Below are 24,575 nucleotides of genomic sequence, written 5' to 3'. Positions count from 1 at the left end.
TTGGGGAACTGCTTGAGCATCTGTTCTCATGGTCTCCAAAGACCCTGGGAGGGGTTTCCAATTCCTGGCAACCCTCTTAGGCCCAGGGGACACAGAGCACAGGAGGGGAGAGCAGACACCCAGGTTTCCAAGCACCGTTAATCCTATTACAGATACATTAAGAACTTTAGGGGATCTCAGGAAGCACCTCCCGTTCCAAGGAGCTGTTCCAACTGCTCCCCGGCCAATCCCTAGATTCTCAGACACTCCGTAAGCAAATCCACAAAAGTGAACAGGAGAATATGCGTCACTGTGCATAGGAGCCTGATGTCAGCAACACCAAACCTTCCAAAGGTGAAGTTCTTTGTGGGGCAACGATAGCCTGGAAGTCAGACCAGGCTGGGTTCCAGTCCTGTCCTGCACTGTTTTATTAGCTGGGTCACTTTGGGCAAGTAGCTTCACCTCTCTGAGCCTCCATTTCTTCACCTGTGAAATTTGGAGCAATACCTACTTGGCAGAGTTATCAGTAATGGCCTTAATAATAATTGGTAGGACTGTCTCCATTCCAGTATTTAGGATCCACAGCCTGCTGGAAGCAGCAGAGAGTCATCCAAAAGCTGGCTCTTCTGGAAATTATGAAGGGGCTTTTTTATGTGTTCTGGGTACATGATCTTTGTCCCATTGGCCCCAAGAACCCGTCTGTGTGGGAGGAGACTAGGAGTTGTTATATAAGAGGAAGAAGGATGTGATCTGCTGCTTCTAACATGAAAATAGGGTTGGGCAGCAAGGCTATAGCCTTAAAGTCAGGCTATTGGCTTAAGAGTGGATTTTCCAAATTCCTTTATTCCCTTCCTTCAGTGTGTGAAGACTTGAGCCTGGAAGAGCCAGTTCCTGTGTAGCAGATCCCCTTTGCTCTACCACACTAACTGTGAGGCCCACCGCCAGGTGACAGAAGATAACATGAGAGAGTAAAAGGAAAGCCACCCCCGTTCCTGAATTCCTGAACCAGGGGGCTGTGGAAGGAGAAGGGAACAAAGCTTCAGGACAGTGGAGTGGCCAGTGATGTCTGCTTGGTTTTCCCTCTCCCAGCTTTGTCCCCGGGACATGCAAAGCGGAGGGCAGCAGGGGCTTTCTGGAAAGACCTCACTTCCTGGGCTTCCCCTGAGCAGCTGTGGCCACAGCCCCATCTCCCCGACTTTCTCAGCCACCAACTGTTCTCACCTGGTGCAGCTGCGGAGTTGAGAGCCAACAGGTGGCCATGAGGCAGGGCCAGGTGACCTCTGGCAAGCTGGGAGGCATCACCCCAATCTGAGCTGGGTGGGTAGCAGGCAGGGACTCCCTGGGGTTGCCAAGGGGAAGCTGGTCAGTCAGACACAGAGCTCAATCACGACATCCATCGTCCTCCACCAGCCACACGGCAGGGCAAGCAGTGCCCAGGGAGAGAGGAGCCACGTCTCCATGTCTCGGACAGGGAGGGCAGGGCGCAGGGGGTGCCTTGCAGAGGATGAGCCTTTCCTTGGGGACTCGTAAGACTATCACTTGAACTAAAGTCTTAAAACTGGGTAAAGCTTAATTTTGTTTTGTTTTGTGCCAGTGTGAAGAGGGGCAGTTTCATAAGACCAGATCAGCTATAAACAAAGAAATTACATTTTCTTCACACATCCCAATTGTAGCAAGCATTAAATTTGCAACCCGGATCCATAATTTAGGCAGATTTGTACAGCCTCCTGGGTCAATGGCCTGGATTAGACACAGCCCCCAGAGATAACAAGCAAATGCAGTCTGGTAGCTCTAGTAAAAATTCAAAAATATGAAAGAATAAAACATCGCAACAGCCAGAGCTAGCAACCTTGTAAGCACATAATATTTCCCAGGTGCTGTGATAAGCTCTTTACATGGCTTATCTTCTTGAATCTTCTTGCACCTGTATAAGGCATTTCTTTTATACTCCCGATCTTGCATATGGGGAAACTGAAGCTCAGAGAGGAAAAGTTATTTGTCCAAACAGCTGGTGAAGCGTAGAGCCCGATTCCAAAGCCTGCATGTGTGATCACTGCTTGCCCCACCATCCCCTCTTTCTAAGCTGGCTGATCTCTTCTAAAGCCTCCAAAGACCTCTTCCTCTGGCTCCAAGGATGGGGCAGGAACCCAGAGGTGGGATCTTGGGCAGAAAGCTCAGGTTAAGCAGATCTGCCGGCTTCCCAGGGCCTGAGTCAGAGACTCAGATCCACCCGAGGTTCTCCAAGGAGAACCCATCAAGGAATTATTAAGGCAACAATGCTGCTGATCGTGATGATAAAACTTTTTAAAAGGAAACAACGTAAATGTCCATCAGTAAGGGTTTGGTTAAATGAATTGTGGTACTTCTATTAGTTCTACCAGTCAGAAGCATAATGAGTGCACTGTAGACAAACATTTGGTGACTGGATTTTAAAAATGGACAGAACATGTTATAGAACAGAATGTATATACAAATCTTTTTGTTAGATAAATAGGATAGACTGGATATAGATACATAGATATAGGTTAGATTAAATATTGATGACATACAGATAACAGATAAATGTGATAGATACAGACAATCAGATACGCAGATTAGATGGATTATATAGAAATAGATAATAGATAAATACAAATAGATTAAATAGGGGGATGGATATAGATAGTGTAGACTGTAGATTATACATACAGTAAAATGAGAATATTGCTTATCCCTGGGTGATCCATAGCATTATCGGTGATTTTTCTTTTCTTTTTGCTAGTTCATAATATGAAGAAAAGGGGGAATCATCACTCTCAGGGGGTAAAGCATGCTGATTTCCTAAGAAATAGTTTACCATTCTTCATTTTATAAGACTCCCCCCCCCCCCCATTTTTCTCAGATCTGAGAATTTATGTCTCTTGTTAACAGGGAAGGCGAATCCGTGGCTGGAATAGGTGCCTTGCTATCATGCCCTGTCCTCTGTAGGAGCCCCCACTAAATGCCCACCCCATCCCCTCTTGTGGTTAGAACCCTGGTTTTGTTTGAAGGTGGCTCCTCTCCTATGTCTCCTGGGAAGATCCAGCTTTCCATGCCTTGCTGGTGACTGGTTTAGGGGTAGCCACGTGACCCAGTTCTGCCCAAAGAGATGTGAGGGGAGGCTGGCTGCAGCGAAGATTCCTGTGCAACTTCTGAAAGAAACAATCTCTCCTCTTCTGCTTGACACTGATGGTGGCAGCAGTGCCCGACACTGTGGAAGACACTGGATGACCAGACGAGATGCCACTTTGAAGAAAAGCCTATCCTGAAAGTGGCAGAGCAGAGAGAAGAAAACACTCTGGATCCTTGAAGTCTTGACTCAGTGGCTGAATTCCCAACCTCCAGGCATTCTTGTTATGCAAAGAAATCGCTTTCCTTATTGTTTCAGTCATTTTGAGTTGAGGACTTTATTACTTGCAGCCAAATGCATTGTAATTGATATAATCTTATTTCTTTCAACCTTTGCTTGGTTTTATTTCAGGGTGTGAGTCCACGAATTCTCAGGACTTTTATTCTTTTCTTTTGTATTGCCAGCATCTTCAAATATACTGATTTTCTGTTTCTCTGCTTCCCAAGTTTACGTGGATTGATGTGTGTGCTAGTCAGGAGTCTCCAGAGAAACAGAAATGACAAATTCTGTAAATGTTAAGAAATTCATTATAGGAATTGGCTCACCTGACTGTGGAGATTGGCAAGTCCAAATTTCACAGGGCAGGCCACAAGTTGGAAACCCCAGTGAGAAGCTGGCTGGCTGAGGTACAAGCAGGATTCTTTCTGACTTCTGAAATCCTTAGTTCTTTAAGGATTTTAGACCTCCAACCAATTGGATGAAGGGACTCCCCTCACTGCTGAGGGCAATCTCCTTTGTTGATTGTAGATGCAGTCAGCCCTAGTGCAATCAACTGGCTATAGATTCTAATCCATCTACAAAATACCTTGAGTAACAATCAGGCCAGTGCCTACTTGGTCAAACTGGACACCATCACCTAGCTGAGTTGACAGATAAAATTAACCATCACAATATGTCTGAACCAATATATGGAAAAAAGACTGAGAGGTTGAAAGGAATGGAAGACTGCATTGTGGAGCAAGTAATATTGGAGCTGGACATAAGAAGTGGGTTCCAAAGGATTGTAGAACTAATTTCCCATCAGGTATCCTGGGGAGGGGCTCAACTAGGCTGACCACAAGGGCCCTTTCATCTCTGACATTTTAAGATTGAACACACTGTTTCCTTGAAGTGTCTGTGACCAAGGGAGCAGGATGAGGTTTACAAGAGGGTGACATGCCCAAGGAATCCAGGAAGCAGAAAAGGCAGACATTTCAGACTCTAATAAAATAAAACCCATTATGCCTATGGTGAGAAGAGAGGGAGACTGGAAAATCCCCACCCAACCCTACCCCCAGTTTCTTCTTTCAACCTGCCTCGGTATCCACTATTCCATCATTAGTGCCATTTCCCCGTTGCCCTTTCCAAGGAGAAAAACATAAACCCCTCTATAGGAAAGTGTTGGATCAGCTCACTTTCCTATTTTAAGAAATCAGGGATGGGGGTTCTGTAGCTGACAGGTGCATCGTGGCTCCCAGAACCAATCTCACCTCAGCAACTCCCAGCCAAGATGCGAGTCCTCTCTTTAATCCATGAGAGGGTCAAGGCTTCATAACAGAAAGCCTTTCTCTCCAACTGCACTAATTCCTCTGTACCTAATTTATTTAACTCAGGAAGCAGCATCTAGTGAAAGAGTACAAACCCCCAAATTATACAGACATAAGTTAGAATCCCAGTTCTGCCACGTACCAAGTTGTAAGATGCATGAAAGTAAGAACAGTGTCTGCTGCTGCATCCCCAGGCTCTTGCACAGTGCCTGGCACGTAGCAGATGCACAATAAAAACTGATGGATGGGTATACGTGTGATTCCGGGAAACTTACTTCCCCCTGGGCTTCAGCTTCTTCATCTCTAAAGTTAAGATGATTTTACCTACCATTCAGCTTCCAATAAGGACGAAATGGGATGACAGATGTGGAATTGCCTCTGGAAACTTGACACCACGCCCAAAACCTCACCATGAGTCAATTCTTTCCAAGGAGACATTGGGGTTTAGGAAGTGGCCTAAATATCTGCAATTCAACCAGGGGTTCACAGGATATTACCATCCACCAGCCAAGGCTGAGAGCCCGTTTCCCACCTCCCTCTTTATCTATTCCTATTCCAACACTACCTGAGAGCAAACCAGAAACTCATTCAATAATCCAGATGCTAGCTCTTTGGGTGCCAAACTTCTGTAAGGTGGAAACCAAGGAAAAGAAGGATCCTGGGTTCTGCCTCTCCCAGTTCTAGACCACTGGGCTCCAGAGCCACTGGGCCATCAGGAGCTCCCAGGTATTTGGCTGTGCTTTCTTATCGTAGCATCATCCAATGCCCAACACAGACTACGTGCCCAGTTGATTGCTCCATTCATGATTTCTCAGTGGACGGATAAACACAGGAAGCTTGTGGTCACAGTTTTACCAGCTAAATCCTTAACAGATTTCTGGTCAGGGAAAAAAACTACAAAACAATAGGAGGAGGGGCAGGAGGAGGGGGAAGGAATCTGGTTCCTTTATTTTCAGGATGCAGTAAATCAGACAAATCAGGGAAAGGAAAAGCTGAGGGAGATAGAAGGACTTAATAGAAACCTCCTTTGTCTGTGATTGCTCATGACGCAAGAAAAGTACCGTGGCTCCTCCTTTTCTAAACTAAGTTACCTGGGGACTCGGTTTCCACATGAGTGAAAATGAGGATAATCCCACCCTCCCCAGTTTGGTGTGCTTATCATTGGAACAGGGGAAAACGTGAAAGTACTTTAGAAATGGCATGCTGTAATAATGATTGTCATGAAACTCAATGATGATGATGATAAAATAACATCAGCTTATGGTTATTCCTTCATTCAACAAAAATTTCTGAACGCCTTTCTGTGCTAAGCCCTGCTCTGGGCACTGGGGTATAGCCATGAACAGACAGACACAGTCCCTGCCCTGATGGAGCTCACCTCCGAGTTAAGAGTGACAGACAAAACATGCAAATACATAAAAATGATTTCATTTGGCAGTAAGTACTATAAAGAAAATAAAGCAAGAGATCTGAAGCAAGTGGCTGGGAGTGTGGGCTACTTTAGCTGGTGAGGGGGATAGTTCTGGAAGGGGCTTTCTGAGGAGGTGACATCTGAGCAGGGCCTTGAAGGGAGGGAGGGAGGGAGCCAGGCACCTGCGGGAAGGGTGTTGCCAGCAGAGGGAACAGCATATCCAAAGGCCTTTGAGTCAGGGACAAGGAATGGGTCTTTGAAGCCATAGTACGGAGTATGGATTATTTTTATTCAGTGACGGAAGCTGAGGAAGTGGGATAGCTCGCTCTAGCGGCTTCATGGAGAGTGGATTGTGGAGGACAGGCTGGAAACTGGGAGACCATTGGAGAGGCTGGTTCATGTCCAGATGATGTTAAATTTAATCCTCACGATACCCTGTGAACTGCAAACTTTTGTTACTCCCATTTTACAGATGAGAAACCTGAGGCTTCAGAGGTTGTGGGTAGCTTGCCCGAGGTCACAGAGCCCAATGCTAACCTTAACCCTAGCTTATGGAAGTGGTGGAGCTGAGATTCGATCCCAGACAACCTGGCTCCTGAGCCCTGTACATGATTCTGTGTCACAACCATCAAAGGCACCTTTGACTCAGGGGTGGGGTTGGGGTGACCCCTGGGAGGGCTCAGTCCTTCTTAAGATGCTGCCTTTTTTGGACGGACCCTGCAGGGACCACTTCCCTCTTGAGTTGCTCTCCTGATTTAAAGGGAAGCTCCCAGACCAGGGTCTCTCTGGCCATCCCCTGTTCAGGATGCCAGTGGAAACAGGAAGCGATTCCTGCAGGCACTGTGCATTATTTCATTTTTAGACCACTTTCATTGAGGCATAACGTACTACAGTAAAGTGCATTCATCTTATATGTACTAATAGGTGGGCTTTTACATATGAAAACAGTCATGTAACCACCACCCAGTATGCGTCCCTCACCCAAGACAGTTCCAAAGGGGAGAGTTTATGCCCCAAAAGCAGCATGTTTCTGCCCTATCGCAGGTTTTGCCAAGATCTCCTGCCTTCCCGTCAGCCAGGATTCCGCTGGAAACTCCCCACTGGTTTGCAACACCCAGGCAGGGGTCATTCGGGACAGAACAGCACCAAAGACCAGGTACCTTGAGCGGAAGCTTAGCGGCCATGCCTGGAAACATCCCCATCACTTGGGGGAGAGCCCTGTGATACCTCCAGGGGAACTCACATGAACTCCAAGGTTAAACGCCAAGGCCTAACCCTGGAGTCTCATCTGCGTAAATCCCCCAAAGCTACTCCCCGCAACTGCAGCATTAATATGCTTCTGTTCTTCTTAGGTTAATATGTGTATTATTTATAGGGCTTTATTATCTACTCAGAAGGCTCCCCTGAGAAATATAATTGTGCATTGGGAGGTAAATTTGAATAATATTTACAATTAATTTCTGTCAATAAAGCAATGCACCAAGGCCTCCGTGCAAGTGAAATCGGCCCTGGGCCAGTTTCCCACTAACGGGTCCCTGAGGAAGCCTGGACAGCTATTAAAGAGCTCTCGAACCGCCCACTTGCTCTACCAGTGGTATCCCAGCTCCCCTCCTGCCTCTCTCCAATCTGTCCTCCCGGAGCCGCCAGGGACTTCATGTCAATATGCAAGTCTGAACTTGTCACTCCCTTGCACGTGGCTTCCACTTTATCCCACAGTCTGGCCCTGCCCTCCTCTCTAGCCCCACCTCATCCTGTGCTCACTCTACCTGCTGTGCTGTAGCGTCTGTCCCCTTTCAGTCCCTGGCTCCCTCCCACATCAACACCTCTGCCCGAGCTGTTTCCTCTACCTCGGGCACCCTTCTCCCACACCCTCCCACTAAATTGATGCCTACCCACCCTTCAGAGCTCAACTCAAGTGTCTCTTCCTCCAGGAAGCCTTCCTTGGACTTTAGATACACTCAGACTCTCTAAATGTGTGTGTACAAAACACTTATTGTGGTTGATTACCATTTGGGGTGTGTTTCTTTTGAGCTTTGGCTGTCTCTACCACTAAACAAGAACACATTCATGAGGACAAAGACTGTTATGTATCCCCAGTGCCCACCACAGGGCCTGGCAAAGAGTAGGTATTAAATAAATCTTTTGTGGAGTGGATGAATGAAGGATATATAGATGGTGGGTAGATGGATGGGTAGATGAGTGGATGTGCCAAGAGATGGGTGGATGAGTGGATGGATAGATGGGTGAGTAAATAGAAGGATGGTGAGTAGATGGATAGAAGGGTGGATGGACGGATGGATGGATGATAGGTGGATGGATAGAAAGATGGATGAGTGGAAAGGTAAATAGAAAAGATGGGTGGATGGGTATGAGTATGTGGATCTTGGATGACTGGATGGGTAGATGAATGGATTTCGGACAGATGGATAAAAGGATGGGTGAGTGGACAGGTGACTGGGTGAATGGGTGAGTGGATGAGTCGGTGGATGTTAGGTGAATGGGGTGGATGTGTAGATGGGAACATCTGTCCTTGGGTAGCCTGATATAGTGCCAAAGAGCCCTGACTTGGGAGTTCAGAGCCCTGACTTAATATCTCCTATCTTCCATGGCTTGCTATGTTATCTTATGTAGGTCATTACCCATCTTGTATCCTTGGCTGCTGGAAAAATGAGATAAGTGAAGAAGAGAAATTTTTTCCAAAATGCAGATTCCCTGAAGTTCAAAATTTGGGAACTGATAGGTTGGGAACTTCAAGGTGTTCTCTGCTGTCTCACAAGATGACCATGTGACTTTGGACAGGTCCTGTTCCAGTTTGCTAATGCTGCCAGAAGGGAAAATACCGGAAATGGATTGGCTTTTATAAAGGGGGTTTATTTGGTTACAAAGTCTTAAGGCCACAAAGTGTCCAAGGTAAGACATCAACAATAGGGTACCTTCACTGAAGGATGGCCATTGGCATCCGGAAAAACCTGTTAGCTCGGAAGGCATCTGGCTGGCGTCCACTTGCTTCTAGGTTGTGTTTCAAAATGGCGTTCTCCAAAAATGTTGCTCTTGGGGTGTTTTTGTCCTCTCTTAGCTGCAGCTCCTCTTCAAAATGTCACTCTCAGTTGCTCTGAGGTCCTTCTGTCTGTGAACTCCTTTATATGATTCCAATGATCCAATTAACACCCACCCTGAATGGGTGGGGTAACATCTCCATGGAAATTATCCAATCAAACATTTCACTCACAGTTGATTGAGTCACATCTCCATGGAAACACTCAATCAAAGAATTCCAATCTAAACACTAATACAACTGCCCCCACAAAACTGCGTCAAAGATAATGGTGTTTTAGGGGACATAATACATCCAAACTGGCACAGGTCCCTTCACCTCTCTGAGCCTCCGCTGCTGTTCTACTAGGTGGATGCAAAAGGCAAGGTGAAGGGTGGGGCAGGAACCTCCAGAACCAAGCCACACACTACTGCTTCAGCCTCGTTATTCAAGAGAAACTGTCCTCAAGGGGAGGAAGCAAACCAGGTTGCTACTGAATTGTCTCAGAAGTGGCTTCCTCGTTCCTCCCGCCCTCCCTTCAGCAGCTTCCCAAATCCAGCGTTCTGCAACCACAGCTCCAGAGCACCCCAATTCCAGAAACAGTGCAACATGTTAGGGAGGAAGTAGGAGAGGAAGGGCAGGTGCAGGAGTTGAAGAATCACCGACCACTTCCATCCAAGCTAACACCAGCTCCTTTTGCAGTTTCCTCAAGGGGAAGTTCTTGCAATCTCAGTTCCCTCATCTGTAAAATGGGAAAGAGCTGGGCGAGACGGATTTGAAGGACTCCCATGGCTCTTGCTATTGGATTCTATCTTTTCTCACATCCTGGTTCCAGATCCCATCGTTGCTGACTCTGGAGTCAGGTTTGAGCAAAACTGTCTTGGCTAGTCCCTGGTCTATCTCCCCCTCTGAGCTGTCGGGCCACATTCTCTGCAGCTCCTCTCTGGACAGAGAGTCTGGAGCTCACAGCAGCCCCGAGTAACCTGGGAATTATCTAGCTGTGGACTCCAAGGGGGCTTGGCAAGGCAGGAAAAGGCCTCCATGGCCTCAGATCCTTCATGCTCTCGCTCCTCTGTGTCCTTGCCAGGCTCAGTCATCAGCAGGACAAGGTTTATCAGGTCCAGCTCCTCCCGTTTTCCTTCTCACCATCTACGGCCTGTGCAGATTTTCTTAAGAAGGAGTAAGGACAAGATTGGGAGCATTTAAGTTCTTGAAGGGAAGCCCCAGTCAGAACAGGAAGACTGTTGGGGCTGCCAGACAGGGGGAGGCCTGGACCCAAGAAGGAAAACAGTCGGTTGGAATTTTGCTCCTGTTTATCAGCTTTTCCAATTGCAAAATGAATTCCTGGCTCCCCAGCCCAGGCTGGCCGGCAAGCGGTCCAGGAAGTGAGGAAGTGAGCCTGTGGAAAGAGCCCAGATCTGGGAGTCGGGAGCCCCAAGTGACTCATGATTGATCCTCTCTGTGTCTGGAACAAGTCCCACACTATCTGTGCCTCAGTCATCCCTTCTGTAAGCCTGGGGAGCGGGATGACGGAGGGGCACTAGGCAATGTTTGAAACTCCTTCTTGCTCTCAAACTGTCCGAATTCCAACTCCTTGAAGCAGTCAGAGGCTCCAGCTTGGGGTCAACCCAGTGCTGCCTTGTCACAAGCATAAAGACCCAACAAGGAAAGGAACAGTTTATCTCTTAATGAAGTGCAATTCCAAACAGCCTGTGGCCTGGGGACCTTGCCCAGTGCTGTGTAGACATTACATCTGTCCCTTGTGTCTTGTTGGTCAGACTGGGCTTAACAACAGAGGGGCTTGGACACCCTGGGGCCAAAAGTCCTTGGGCCCACGGAGGCTGCCTCCTGCCAGGCCTGGCTCCCCACCGACTTCTCTGGACATCTCAGGGGGTGCAGAGGGTGGGAGGGGCATGGTGGAGGCGTGCTGATGGGCATCGAGGGAGCTGGAGGCCAGCTTTTCTTTTTGGAAACTGTTGGCAAAGCTGGCTTAAAGGCCATTAAGATGTTCAGATTAATCTGTTGAGGAATCAATATTTACGGTTAAAACTCCAAGCATCTCTAGCTCTTTCCAAACTCGGTAGTCTCATTTGGTGCTAGGCAGATCTGGGTTCAAATCCAGGCTCTGCCAGAGACTAGCTGAGTAACCCCAGGCAAGTAACTTAACCTCTCTGAGCCTCATTTTCCTCAGAAATAAAAGGGAAATAATGATTGTACCTGGTTCAGGGCTGCTGCAAGGCACATACAAGATAACACATGTAGCATGTTTAGTGTAAGAAGTGCTAGATAAAATGTAGGCTATCATTAGAGTCTAGCATGTTCCCAATAAATGGAAACAACAGAGTCTCTGGAGTCAGACAGGGCTGGATTCAGGTATTAACTCTGCCTCCGACTCGCTGTGTGATCTTGGGCAAGTTGCTTTCCTCCTCTGAGCTTCAGTGTGGTCATTTGTAAATGGGACGGTGATGCTCTCTACCAGAGGCAGGCGTCAACGCTGGATGAGAAAAGACATGAAATGTGGCTGTGCACAGTAGGTGCTCAGCGCCTGGAGCACCCACACAGCCTGCAGCTCAGGAACAAGGTCAAGGAACCAGGCTGTAGACCCTGCCCCACGCTCAGTGACCAGGCCCTAGGACGCACTTTTTTTCCTGAAAGATGCTCCGAGGTTGCTTCCTGAAGTTGCATTTTGGACCCGTCTCTGGCAAGGCTTTGAGGAAGCGGAGGAGGAGACTCATCCTGACTATTTTATCCTCAGTGGCTCCAGCCAGAGCCTAGTGGATCAGGGCAGGACGGCGGGAATCTCTGTGAAGGGCGGGGGCTGCTGGGGAAGCTGCCTGCCACAGCCCAGCCCCTGGGTACCAAGTGTAAAGTGAGAGGAGGGACTGGCAAGGGGCTGGCGCCACCCCAAACCCAAAATAGCCATGGCCTGGACCACCATCTCATGGGAAAGTTTTAGGGTTGGCTACTCTATGCCCACATCCTCTTCTTAAGGGCCCCTTCTCTTCTTTCACCATCCCTTCCTCCTTGTAGCCTCCAACTTGTCTTACCCTCCCAAAGAACCCACATGGCCCCATCCCCTTTGGGACCTGTTCTCTGTCTTCCCAGCTGATCTGAAAGCTGAATCCACAGACTTGGGTGTTCACAGGCTAATGTGTCACCTTCCTCTCCCAGAAACCTGTGCATTTCCACAGGAGCCTTCTAAAGACCATGCCTTAACCCAGAGGAATGACTTGAGTGGTGGATTGTCTGGCCAGCTATTACTATAGGTATATGGGGGTGAGGGGTGAGCTGCATCACACTTTCTCTGACCTCCTCTGCTCACATCAGGAATGTGACGTGTTTGTGTCATTGCTGGGAGAACACGGTAAGTAGCTTAATCCTGATGCCTTATGCCAATCCCAGTTCATGGCAGTGCTTCTGAGAATTCTTTTTTTCCCTTTAGTTGGTCAAGGCTTAGTCTTCCAAGAAATATGGGTTGCTGGTCCAAGGCTGTGAGCAATATGATATACTCTGTCGATCATTCCACCAGGAAAAAGGGGTCCTAAGCCCTGGGTTCCCAGCTCAAAACACTGTTCAAAACCATGCAAATTGCAGTGGACACTGGTGTGTGCTGACACGGTCCCTGCCTTATCTTCAGAAGGCATATCTTTGGTCCTTCCCGGATTGGGAGTGTCCACTGGGGGTTTCTCAGAGGAAGCTCAAAGCATGCTGGTCTCCTTCTCATTCATCGAGGACCTCTCATTCATTGTGGACATCTTGGTAAAGCTCCTGTGACTGGTGAAGGAGGAGTGGCCTGTATCCTCACTCAGAGCGTTGACCAGGCGAGAGAAGAGGGTCACCTTGAACTTCTTGAAGTCCTGACCCATGAAGACGTACAGAATGGGGTTCATGCAGCTGTTGGCGATGGCGATGGCGGTGGCCAAGGGCAAGCCCAGTTTGAAGACAGAGCTGGGTACTGCGGTGTGATGGAGCTCCAGGAGGTAGAGCGTGTGGTAGGGACACCAGCAGAGGAAGAAGGTAACGATGATGGTCACGATGATCTTGAAGGGCTTCTTGGTCCTGGCCAGGCGGTTGCGCTGCAGCTTGCAGACGATGGTGAGGTAGCAGGCTGTGATGATGAGGACTGGGACCAAGAAGCCACAGAGGAAGCGGGTGACGGTCACCACCAACTGCCGAGTGTACGCCACCGGCTCCAGTTGGGGGTGAGTGGGCTGTGGGGAGAAGCTGGTAGCGGACAGGTTGAAGTTGTTAAAGCAGTGTATTTTCCCACCTCGATCAGTGGTGTCCCGGAAGACAAGGGATGGGGAACTCAAGAAGAAAGCCAGAACCCAGATCGTCACGCACGCCACGTAGGCCAGCCTGACGCTGCGGTGGTTCTGGGACCAGACGGGGAGGAGCACAGAGACGCAGCGGTCGAAGCTGATGATGGTCAGCAGGAAGACGCTGGTGTACATGTTGTGGGTGAGCAGGAAGGAGTTGATCTTGCACATGGCTGTTCCAAAAACCCAGTTGTAGTCCATGGCGATGTAGGTGATGTGGATTGGGAGGAAGACATTGAACAGAAAATCCGCCACGGCCAGGTTGAGGAACCAGACAGTGTTCACCGTCTTCTTCATCTTGCAGGTGGCAATGACGATGACCAGGCCGTTGCCCAGGATCCCGAGGAAGCAGACGATGCTGTAGACCACCACCAGGAAGATCCTGATCCCCCTGGCTCCCTGCGAAGGTACCTCCTCCAAAACCAGGATGGGGCCAAAATCATCGGGGTATTCGTCGTAGGCGACGGAGGAGTTGTAATCTTCGTCCTCCATTCTCTGCAAGGGAAGGCAGGCGTCATGAAGGGAATCTGGATTGGAACTGGCTCTAAGAGGTTGAGCAGCACCATCAACACCAATCCTGCCCTCCCTGGCTCTGAGCTAGGCCAGCGTGGTGGTTTAATCATTTCCTGATTTGCCGTTTTATTTAATTAACAAAGTTAGAATAGTGCCCTCAACGTGCCAGGCACTACTCTAAGGGCTTGACATATATGAACTCTCTCAACCCTCACAGCAACTCAGTGAGGTAGCTACGCTATAAATCCCATTTTGCAGATGTGGAAAGTGAGGCACAGAGAGCTTAGACTACCTGCCCCGGGTCCTACAGCCAGGAAATGGCAGAGCTGGGAATCAAGCCCAAGCTTCCTGCCAATCATGTTTTGTTGCCACTTTGGGAAGAGTGAGCAAAAATAGACCTGCTCCCTGCCTCCACAGAGCTTACTGTCTAGTGGCGGAGACAAACTGTTATCAGAAATCCCTTAAATAATGGAAAAATAGCAACTAGACTAAGTGTGATGAAGGAGAGGGGTATGGCGCTGTGAACTCAGATCCAACCATGTTTCCAAAACCCAGGGACATCCTTGCTGGCATCCTCCCGTGTTCCTAACCAATCACGGGTCCCCCCACTGGTGCCCTTTGGAAGGATGAGCTCAAACTGCAAGAGTCCATCACCTTTCAATGTCACGACACCAAAGCTCCCCAATGTGGGTCCTCAGCCTATAGGTCCCTGTGCACAGTGGGAAACACCCTCAGGGAAGAAAGTGGAGGCAACAGTTGGACCCAGGCCTAAGAACCAGAGGGCTGAGTGGACTCAAACCTTGTGATGGGATTTATTATCATTATGTCCATTTTACAGTGGAGGAAGCTCAGAGAAGCTAAGCAACATGTCCAAGGTTACTCAGCTTGGAAGTGGTGGAGCTGGGACATGAACCCAGATGGACTGGCCCTGCTGGCCGGACCCTTCAGCCGAAACCCCTCAGCACTTCCAGGAGAGCCTGATGTGCCAGGGAAGTGCCAGTAAAGAGAGCAGGTGGCTTGATGCTATTTCACTGCCAGGACCTCAACAACCAGCAACTCCCTGAGAATGCCCGGCCACGTGTCGGGCACAGAAAAGGCAGAAGAGGAGCTGCCCAGAGCAACAACTATGTGCCTAGCACTTCTCCATCCTCCTCTCATTTCATCTTCCCCGGGAACCTTCCAAGCAGGTATCAATACTCCTGTTCTATGGATGGGGAAACTGAGGCTCAGGGAGAGAAGCATCATCCTCAAACATACATTCCATGCCCCCTGCTGTCTGGTGCAGAGATAGACAGGAATACATTCAATGAACATTTATCGTGTACCAGACAAGTCTCTGGAACTTCGCATAATCCCCATATTGATCTCGTTGGGTATTTTCCCAATTTGTGGAAGAACAAACTGAGAATCTGAGGAGTTTGCAAGCTTGGAAGGTCTCAGAGGCAGTGGTCATTTGCCTGGTTCCAATGCACACTTGACCAATTTGCCAGTGTGTGGCTTTAGACATAGGGTTTCTCCTCTTGGAGCCTCAGTCTCCTCATCAGTAAAATGGGAAGAGCTCACTTTGCAGAGTGAATGTGAGAACTATAGGACATCAGGAAGGTACAGCATTTAGCTCTGTGCTGGCACATAGTAGGCCCTTAACAAATACCAGTGCTGTCATTCCTGCCTAGGAGTACACAACACACAAATTGCAGAGCTGGGACTTGAACCCAGGCCTTGGACATTTGCCCAGCTTGGCAAACGGGCTCCAAACCATAGGCTTTGGCTTGGTGATACTGCCCGCTGTTGTTTCATTATACATCCCTCCAACCTTCCACCACATAAATTCGCTACTGGATCTTAATGTACTTGAGGTTACATTTCATTATGTAAAAGTCACCTTTTATTTTTATTAAATAAAAATCAGTTGGAAAATTCCATTGAGGACTAAGAATTTAAACTTGCCCCACTCTGTAGGCTGGGAGAACGTTCCAGAATGTTCCAGAGGTGCCCAGAGGGTTTCCTGTGGCACTGAAATATGGGTAAAAGATGAGGGCACAGGAACTGCCCCATAATTGAAGGAAACATGACTGATGTTAATGATAAAAATGGGTGAGATGCATTGAGTTCTCATGTATACCAGGGGCTGTGCTAAGCACTTAATACAGATGGTCTCAGTTTACCCCCTTTGAAGGGGGTACGATAAGACTCAGGGAGGGGAAGACCCTGCCCGAGACCTCCAGATAGGGGGTGGGAGAGCCAGGATACGAACTCAGGTCTGCAGAACCTGGGCTCTTAACCACTGCTCCACACTGCCTCGGAATCCTGGTCTACCTCAACAGATGACCCCAGCCAGGTGCATCCACATTCTCTATGCCGGGACTGTGCAGGCACCAGGGGCAAGGAAATGACTTCATTTGGTCCCTTTCCACAAGGAGCTCACAGTCAGTTACAAGGCACAAGGAAGAGAGACAAGTTCTGGGGACTGGGCAAGTCTAAGATGCCCGTAGGAGTCCAGAGTCGGGGCTCATACCCAGTCTGGAAGTCCAAGAAGGCTTCCTGGGGGAGGCGGCATCTACGCTGTGTCTCAGTATGAGTAAATAAGGTGGAAGAAGGAGAGAGGAGAGAAGGCTTGCCATACTGTCCTCCCATCCCACATTCCCCCCATCTCCTGTTGGCAATGGGCCGGTGTCTGACACTGAAAGGAGGACAGGAAGGGGACATGGACAGAGCACTTTACACAAACGTCTGCAGAGATACAGATGACATCATGTCTGGCTCTTGGCTGAGCTGTGAGCAGCTCAGGGTCAGAGGCCACGTCCTTTCCTCTCTGAGTAGGGGCCAGGCTGACGTGGGCACACCGTGATGCTGACCCCCTCGGTGCACGTCTGTCTGTCCACCCCTCACCCCTCACCCCTCCAGGAATTGAGGCAGTGTGTTCCCTGTTGGTGTGTCACTGTGGAAGGGTGAATGTGTTGTTGTTGTTATTATTAATTATTATTTCTCAGGCTTTCACTCTTAACTCCCTCCCAAGCACGGCCTTCGCCTCGAAAGGTGGGAGCAGAGCAGGGAGGCTAGAGGAACAGTGAGGTTCAGACCACTTGTCCCCCAGATCTGAGTTCGAGGCAGGTCAGGGGGACATGGGCCAGTTTCTGCTTCTCTGAGCTCCAGTCCCCTCATCTCTCAAGCCGGGTTAAGAATCCTTCCCTCTTGCTGTTGGGATGATTGTGCAAAATGACAATGAATACTTTGTCAACTGTAAGTTTTTGAGACATGCAAAATTCTAGTTATTTGTATTGCTTAAGCCCTCCACAATCAGGAAGCTTACAAACAATGTGTGTGTAACTCCATATCCATAACATGGACAGACACACAGCATTAGGGCACTCATTATGTACCAAACACTATGCTCTGCAAGACTTCACGTAATGCTCCCAGCAGCCCTCCAAGGACAACTCCACTTTGCAGATAAGAAAACTGAGCTCAGAGAGGTAAAGTGACTTGCCTGAGACCACACAGTGAGGCTGTCTGCCTCCAGAGCCTGGCTTCCAAGGATCCCAGATGAAACATTTCTTAGGATGCCTCTGCTCCCTGAAGGATGAGTAGTCCCAAATCCCACCGTCTCTGAGCCCTCTAAACCTTGAATCCTGAGGTCCCAGACCTTCATCACATTCTTGATCTTCCCACAGAACTGCCTTCTCTGAGTCACCCTCAAGACCCCTACAAGCAGCTACCACATGAAAATCATGCCTGCAATGCTGTGCAAGCCCTCATCAATGAACAGTGCTGCCCACTTCCTCCTTCAGGTGACTTTTATGAAATCCCCTGCCAGGTGAGAAATGTCCTAGAGAATTCAGGACCAGGAACAGCATTCTTCCCCTGAGGAATTAGGCTACTTCCTCATTCTTGATAATCTAAGTTCCACAATTGATCTAATTTCCCTTTTTGATGTGGCCTCAGGGAAGCTCAGTGTCACATTTGCACGTTAAAGGCAGCAACCCCATTAATCCTTTTGGTCTGCAGTTTCTGCACTGGTTTATGTCTACAACCAGTTATACTTCATATTGTTTTTAGTTCCTTCTGATAAATAATAATTGATTGTACCCCAAAGTCCAAACATTGCACTAAGCACTTTAATTGCATTGGTTCACACATCCCCAACAACCCCAAGAGGTGGAGAACTGCTATTACTCCCATTTTAAAGGTGAGGAAAGTGAGGTTAATGCCATACAGCCAGACAGTAACAATTTCACACTCATATCACTCTGAGTCCAGAGCCCTGCCCTTAGCCACCTTGCTTTCCAGAAAGTGGAGTGCATCCTTCAGTGTCTGTCCATGCCTTTCCTGAGGCCCCAGGACACCTTCCTCATTGCTTCCCTCTGCCTTGCCCCTCAAGAAATCCACCCACCCCAGTTTCCAGGGACTGTCCCTTCCCCTGGGGCCTGACCTAATAAACCCAGATGTTCTCACAGAGGTCTGGAGCACACATGGAGATCATTCACCGGAAGCCACATCATGCAACCCGGCCCAGAGACAGGCGAGCGTCAGGCCAGCCTGCCCTCCTTCCCACCCTCAATCCCCGGAGAGCCCAGGAGGCAGATAAGCTGTCCTGGCTCAGCTCCCAGGTTCCGCCTGTGACCATGAAATCACACCCCATTTGGGCCCACGTCCCAGAGCTCATCTGCTCTGAGGCTTCTGGGACAGAGAACCCCAGGCCAGTTGTGGTGACCCTTTCCCCGGGCCAGTTCCCCTAGGGCTTCCATGGAGCTTCTGGGGAGCTGATGATGCCAGGGAGGAGGTGGTAGTACAGGGCCCACATGCAGGAGGCAGGAGACTCGCTGTGTGACCCTGAGCAAGTCGCCTCCCCTCTCTGGGCCTCGGCTGAGCAATCTCCAAAATGGGAAAGCTGACAATTCCCACCCTACCTACGTCTCAGGGCTGCTGAGAGGATGAGTTCAGGTGACACAGACACATGCTTGGAATCAGGATTGGAAGGCTCCGGGATACCTCTTCTGGGTTCTCCCTCAGCTCTTCCCAGTCTTGGTGAGGATGACAGGGAAAGACTCAGAAGACCCGAGTCTGAGTCAAGGCCCCAGGAGGGCTGAGAGCTCTGCTTTGTGGGAGAGGCACAGCTGGCCTGAGCTGAAACAACAGCCCAAACCTTGCTTTACCAACACTGTTGCTTGGCAGCGGCCTCCAGAAATCAAAAGTGCTTATTTTTTTCAGGATGTAGAAGCTTCCACTCCTTTTTCAATTTCTTCTACGAGTCCAGACTCACCCTTCAAAACCAGGTTCATGCATCCTCTCCCAGAAGTGTCCCTTTGGCCTCTCCCCTGCTCCCTACCTGCTCCCCCAGTGCCCGGCTCACCACCGTGGGCCACTCGAGGTTCTCCCGGTTACTGCCAGCTTGCATGTCTGACAGATGCCGTTCTCCCGAGGCAGAGGCCTGGGTCCTCTTCCGTGCCCCATCCTCAGATTAGAGCAGAATATGGGCAACAAACAGGTCCTTGGGATATTTCTGAGTGTTCTGTTTTGCTTATCTGTGACCATCAGCCAGAGCCCCTGCACATGTGGCCCCTCCACGTGGCTGGAGCTTACTCCTGGCCTGGTGGCTCTAGGCAGTTGGGCTTGCTGCATGGATGTCTCTCCGTGGGCTGCTGACTTTCCCAGTGAAAGGGTGGGAGCTGTCCAGTCTTTTGTGACCCAGCCTTGGAGTCAGGATTTGGAAATGCCATAGTGTCACTTCTGCCATCCTCCATTTTTAAAAATTTTTTTATTTTGAAATAGACTCACAAGCAGTTGCCAAAAAAGCACAGAGAGGTCCTATGTACCCATCACCCAATTTTCCCCAGTGGTGACATCCTACATAACTGCAGCATGTTACCTGGGATACCGTTTGACAAATGCATGGCTAAATGACTGGATGGATCAATGAATGACCAGATGGAAGAATGAGTGTAGGCCCTTTCTATTTTACTGGGCTGGTCTGGAAATTAGAAATAATAATAATGATGATGACGATGGTGATAACAATAGAATAAAGAGATTAAGAGCCCAGAATGTGGCCCCAGGATCTGACTTTGGGCCACAAGATTTACAAGCCGCGTGGCCTTGAGCACATTGCTGAACCAGCTCTGTAGTCTTAATTTCAGAATAAAAGGCTGTGAGGCATTAAGCACTCACCGCAGGCTGCACAACAGCCCAAGTGCTTTGTGCACATCTCTTTTGATCCACACACAAGGCCACGATTATACCCATTTTCAGATGGGGACACTGAGGCTCTGTGTGAAGCATGTGGCACTGCAGTGGAGCACAAGGCCAGGGTGGTTGTTTTTAGTGGTGCCTCTGACTAAAATCCCAGGATCCATCAGAGCTTTCCATCAGTGCCCAGGGTCTGACCGTACCTGCCTCTGTCTTCTCCACCCTGCCCAGTTCCCTCGGCCTCTCCTCTGCGGCTGACTGTGTCCCACCTGCACAAAAAGCCTGCTCTCGAACATATGCATGTTCTCTGCCTGCCCCAGCTCAGTGCCTGGCACGCAGGAAGCACCTAACAAACCCAGGTGTTCCTATTAGGGGAAACCGTCATTTACTTGGCGGGTGCCAAGCCCATTAGAAATGTTATCACAGGTTGTCCCTAAACAGCCCTGCAAGGGGTTTGTGTCCTTCTCCCCCATTTTACAGATGAGGAACCTGAGGCCTTAGAGGCAACCAGAGCTTGATACCTGTGCTGCTGTTTTAACTATTAGTGTCATTATCGGTGGTGCCTCCAGACGGCTCATTCCGAGCTTGGGTGTCAGACCCCTGCCCTCTGCCCCAGGCCTTGCCCACGCTGGGGCTCAGGCTCCTTCCTTATAGTAGGCTACACATACAAACACACACAGACACACACACACACATAACGACTCACACTGACACACACACTATGTGCTCGCAGACGTGCAGACACACACACACACTCCCTGACTCAAATGGAGGAAGACGATCTCCAAAACCAAGAAATTACCATCTAGAATATTCAAGGAACTCCTCCCTGTATATCTATAACAACAGCACCCCAACAGAAAAATGGGCAAATAATATGAACAGGCAGTTTACAGGAGGGAAATACCTCAAACCAGGATTTGACAACTCAGTGATGAAAGAAATGCAAATGAAAAGCACAACAAGGTAACGCTTTACCCCTATTAGACTGGCAGGAACTGTGGGGGGCTGGCAGCTGGGCCGGGAGCCTCGTGCTGTGCTGTAAGGTGCACACACATCCCTGGAACCTGCTCCGGAGTGGAGGGCCGTGTGGTGCTCGCCTAGTTGGCTCCACGAGGACCCCAGCCACCTGCCAGGATTCTCACAAGCAATGGTGGGTGGGACTGCTCCTCGAGAAGCAAATCTCCATGTGAGGATTCCTGTGAAAGTGATTTATTAAGAGAGTGTTCCTGGGAAAAAGCGGTAAGGGAGTAGAGGCGTGGATTTGGAGGGGAAAGGAGGCCAGGCAATGGGGCAGTATAGCAAGTCCCTAAGAGGGTGATCTGGGCCCAGAACAGTGTGAGTCACATCCCAGGAGGCTGAGTATTTGTTTCCCTCTGCCCTGTACTGCCCTGGGGGTCCGTATTCCCAAGCACACCCAGCTCTCCGAGGACATCCCCCCACATAGGGCCAGGATGCTGGTTGTCAGGAGTGAGAGCTGTGAGGAGGTGGCATGCAAGAAAATGGTCAAGGGCCAGGGGGTGTGGGCAAGGCACAGACGCGTCCACCACAAGGCTGGAGGCTGGAGGCTGGAGGCCCCCTGAGTGTCCACCAGCAGAAGAGGGGCCGGGTGAAATGAGGTAGGTGCTCACCCTGGAATTGCATGCAGCTGGTAGAAACAACAGATTACCAAGTGTACACCCAGCAACTTGGAGCCATCTTGAAAACACCACGTTGCAAAATGAGCTCTATACCATGAGACCATCCATGTGAAAACACACACGCCACACAGCAGTACACGCCACACAGCAACATGTGCAAAACACACACCAAACAGCAACATGCACAAAACAGCAATATACATTTTACAAGAATGCAGCCAAATAACAAGACACACACTGAACAAATTACAATGGTTCTGTGGGAACGAGTCGGGGTGGGGGTAATGCAAATGGGGCTAAAAGGAAATGAATGCAATGAAGAAAGAAAATAAGACAAATGCGGGGGCTCCCAGAGGCGGATGACGGAAATAAGGATGGAAAGAGGGTTGTCATTATCTCAGCCCTCCCTCCTTTCTTGAGTTCCAGAAAACCCCAAAACAAACACCCTGAATCCCTTTCTGGGGTTCCTGCTTGGGTGACACCCAGTCCATTACCTCCCTGACAAGGGAATATTGGGCAGGTGAAGGGCCAAACAAGTAGCCTTGAACCTGCCAGGGGCCTTCAGAGTAGCCTCCCGTTCAGCCTTCTCTGTCAGAGAATGAACTTGGACGAGGCAACAGAAGTCACAGCGTCAGCACAGTCTGCCATGGAGTGAGTCAAGGCGCTGGTGCTTCCTGGATGTCCCCAGCCCCTGCTGGGAGTGACAAGGGAAGATACTGTGGCAGATGGCTGTGCCCACCCACTCCCCAACTGCAGACCCTTTCAGGGGAACGGCTGGGGCTCAAGGTCACATCTGCTTCCTCCAGCAGAGAACAAAAACCTCAGGCAGATGTTACTTGCTTAATTAAACAAACATGTACATAGCCCTCACTCCATCCTAGGCCCTATTCTGAGCACTATCACAGACAAGGAAACTGAGGCACAGAGAGCACAAGTAACTTGCCCACGGTCACAGAGGTGGCTCAGGTGAGTAAGGCAAGCCGAACAGGCCCTTGGACCCAGAGAGGGAGGCTGAGGCAGGGCAGGTGGAGGGCTTCAACCTCAAGGCCTGCTGAACTGCCAAACCCACTCTTTCCTTGTCCACTGCCTCACCTTCTTGGAACACTCCAGAATCCTTTGGGCCTTTGCCCCATAGAATCTCCAGAGAGCCCCCATGGGACCAAGCAGGCAGGGTTCAAGATGTGCATTTTATAAATGGGGCAAGATGAGGCTGCAGCTCTCCCACGATTTCTCCCCAGAACCTCTCGGCCTCTAGCTGAAAGCAGAATGGCCAGAATGGGAAACGGATCATGATCCCAGCTTGGGGTTGGGGAGCTCATTCCTTCATCCATCCTTCAAGGATGTGTGGAGCCCAGGCTCCCTGGCCCTGGTGGATGGTGGGGTGCAGCCCGTGGGTCCCTACCAGACCTCCACACACCTTTCTCTGCTCAACCTCCCCCACACCCTGCAAGGTCTCTGTGACCAGACCCACTTCACTGAGGGTGAGTCTGAGGCTGGGGGCAAGGCGGGTGCCTGCCTGAGCTCACGCGGCTGGTTGGAGCAGTGCAGAAATTTGAACCCAGGGCCCACCTCCTCCTGCTGCTCCCTGCCAGACTGTGCCTAGTCCTCGTTGGGGCTCAGGGGACAGTGGGGCCAAGGGGCATCTGGGCAGCAATTTGCCTTCTGCATCCTCTCCGTGTCATTGCCCGGACCCTGTCCCCAGATGGGCATATTAAGTCTGCAGTGGACTCACTCCCATCCTGTCGTTGTCTGTGTCTCTCCCTTTTGCTTCTCCTGGGGCCTCTGCCTCTCTCTCCCTGTCTCCTGTCCAACAGGTTCTCTTTCTGGCCCTCTCTCTTCCTAACTCTTCGTCTCCCTCTCTCTATCGTCTCTCCCAGTCTTCTCTCCGTGTTTCAGTCCCCTCCTCTCTCCCTGTCCCCCTCCCTCTCCCCCCACTGCCTTCCCCCTCCCCTCCAAGATGCTCAGCAGCCCCTCGCCTGCTTAGGAGCTCACTCACCCATGTGGGGGGCAATCCTAGCTGCCAGCACTGCTCTCCCAGCCCGTGGTCCCTGCAGTCTTGGCCTGCCGCTAGCCCACTCCTGCTCAGTAGGCCCGGGCCCAGGGCAGGGGCCTTATGAGGGGTGGGCTGGGGAGCCCATCAGGAGTGTAGCAGTCCCCCTGGCCTGAACAGAACAGGCTGGGGGACCTTAGCGCACAGCAGTCTGCGTGACCTAGGCAGCTAATGTTTAACCTATTGTCTTTGTAGGCCAGTGAAGAGAAAAGGGTAAATTAATCTTAAAATGTAACTTTAAAACATGAAATGGGAAGTAAGCAGGAGGTGAGAAACTCTTGGATTCACAAAAGAGTGAAATGTAAATGTAAAGTCTTACACCCAATTTTGAATAAGCATTCATCCAGGGTCCACAGACCTCCTGCTGTCAAGTGTTAATAGTTTACTTCCTTCCTTCCTGACACTCTTGTGGTTATTTATTGATCACCACCCACTCCTCCCATCAAGACTCTTTTCCCGGGCTTGAACTCTGAGGAATGTCTTTGTCTCAAACCCTTATAACTGGCTTGCTGTCCTCTTTAATCATCTGAACAACCTCCTTGCAAATGCAATGCCCACCCAGTGTAAGAGAGCCATCATGATCTCTTCACGACTTCTCAACCTGTTGGAAAGCCCTGAATAAAAGTTCATGTATCAGAAAATGCCCAGTGTCTTCTTTGGCCTCTGGACTGGCAAAGCCCTCAGGGACCATGGCAAGGAGAAATTGGAAACTTCCTCATTCTGCAAATGGCTGTGTAGGGCCTGATTCCTGTCCCCATCTCTCACCAGCCCC

General features: G+C 49.8%; 1 protein-coding gene across 3 annotated transcripts in view; it reads right to left on the bottom strand.

Moving 5' to 3' along the window:
* Window positions 1-9,325: 9,325 nt before the first annotated feature.
* CMKLR1 (chemerin chemokine-like receptor 1) overlaps window positions 9,326-24,575 on the bottom strand; it is a 51,413-nt gene continuing 36,163 nt past the window's right edge. For all 3 annotated transcript variants that reach the window (XM_037816700.1, XM_037816701.1, XM_037816703.1), the window contains exon 2: window positions 9,326-13,912. In XM_037816700.1, coding sequence (XP_037672628.1) covers window positions 12,797-13,912 — 1,116 coding nt within the window. In that variant the 3' untranslated portion in view covers window positions 9,326-12,796. The remainder of the gene's footprint in view (window positions 13,913-24,575) is intronic.

This window comes from Choloepus didactylus, chromosome 23 (genome assembly GCF_015220235.1).
Source record: "Choloepus didactylus isolate mChoDid1 chromosome 23, mChoDid1.pri, whole genome shotgun sequence".
In the NCBI taxonomy this organism is placed as follows: domain Eukaryota; kingdom Metazoa; phylum Chordata; class Mammalia; order Pilosa; family Megalonychidae; genus Choloepus; species Choloepus didactylus.
The sequence above is the reverse complement of the archived record's forward strand: the minus strand, read 5'-3'. Positions and strand labels throughout refer to the sequence as shown.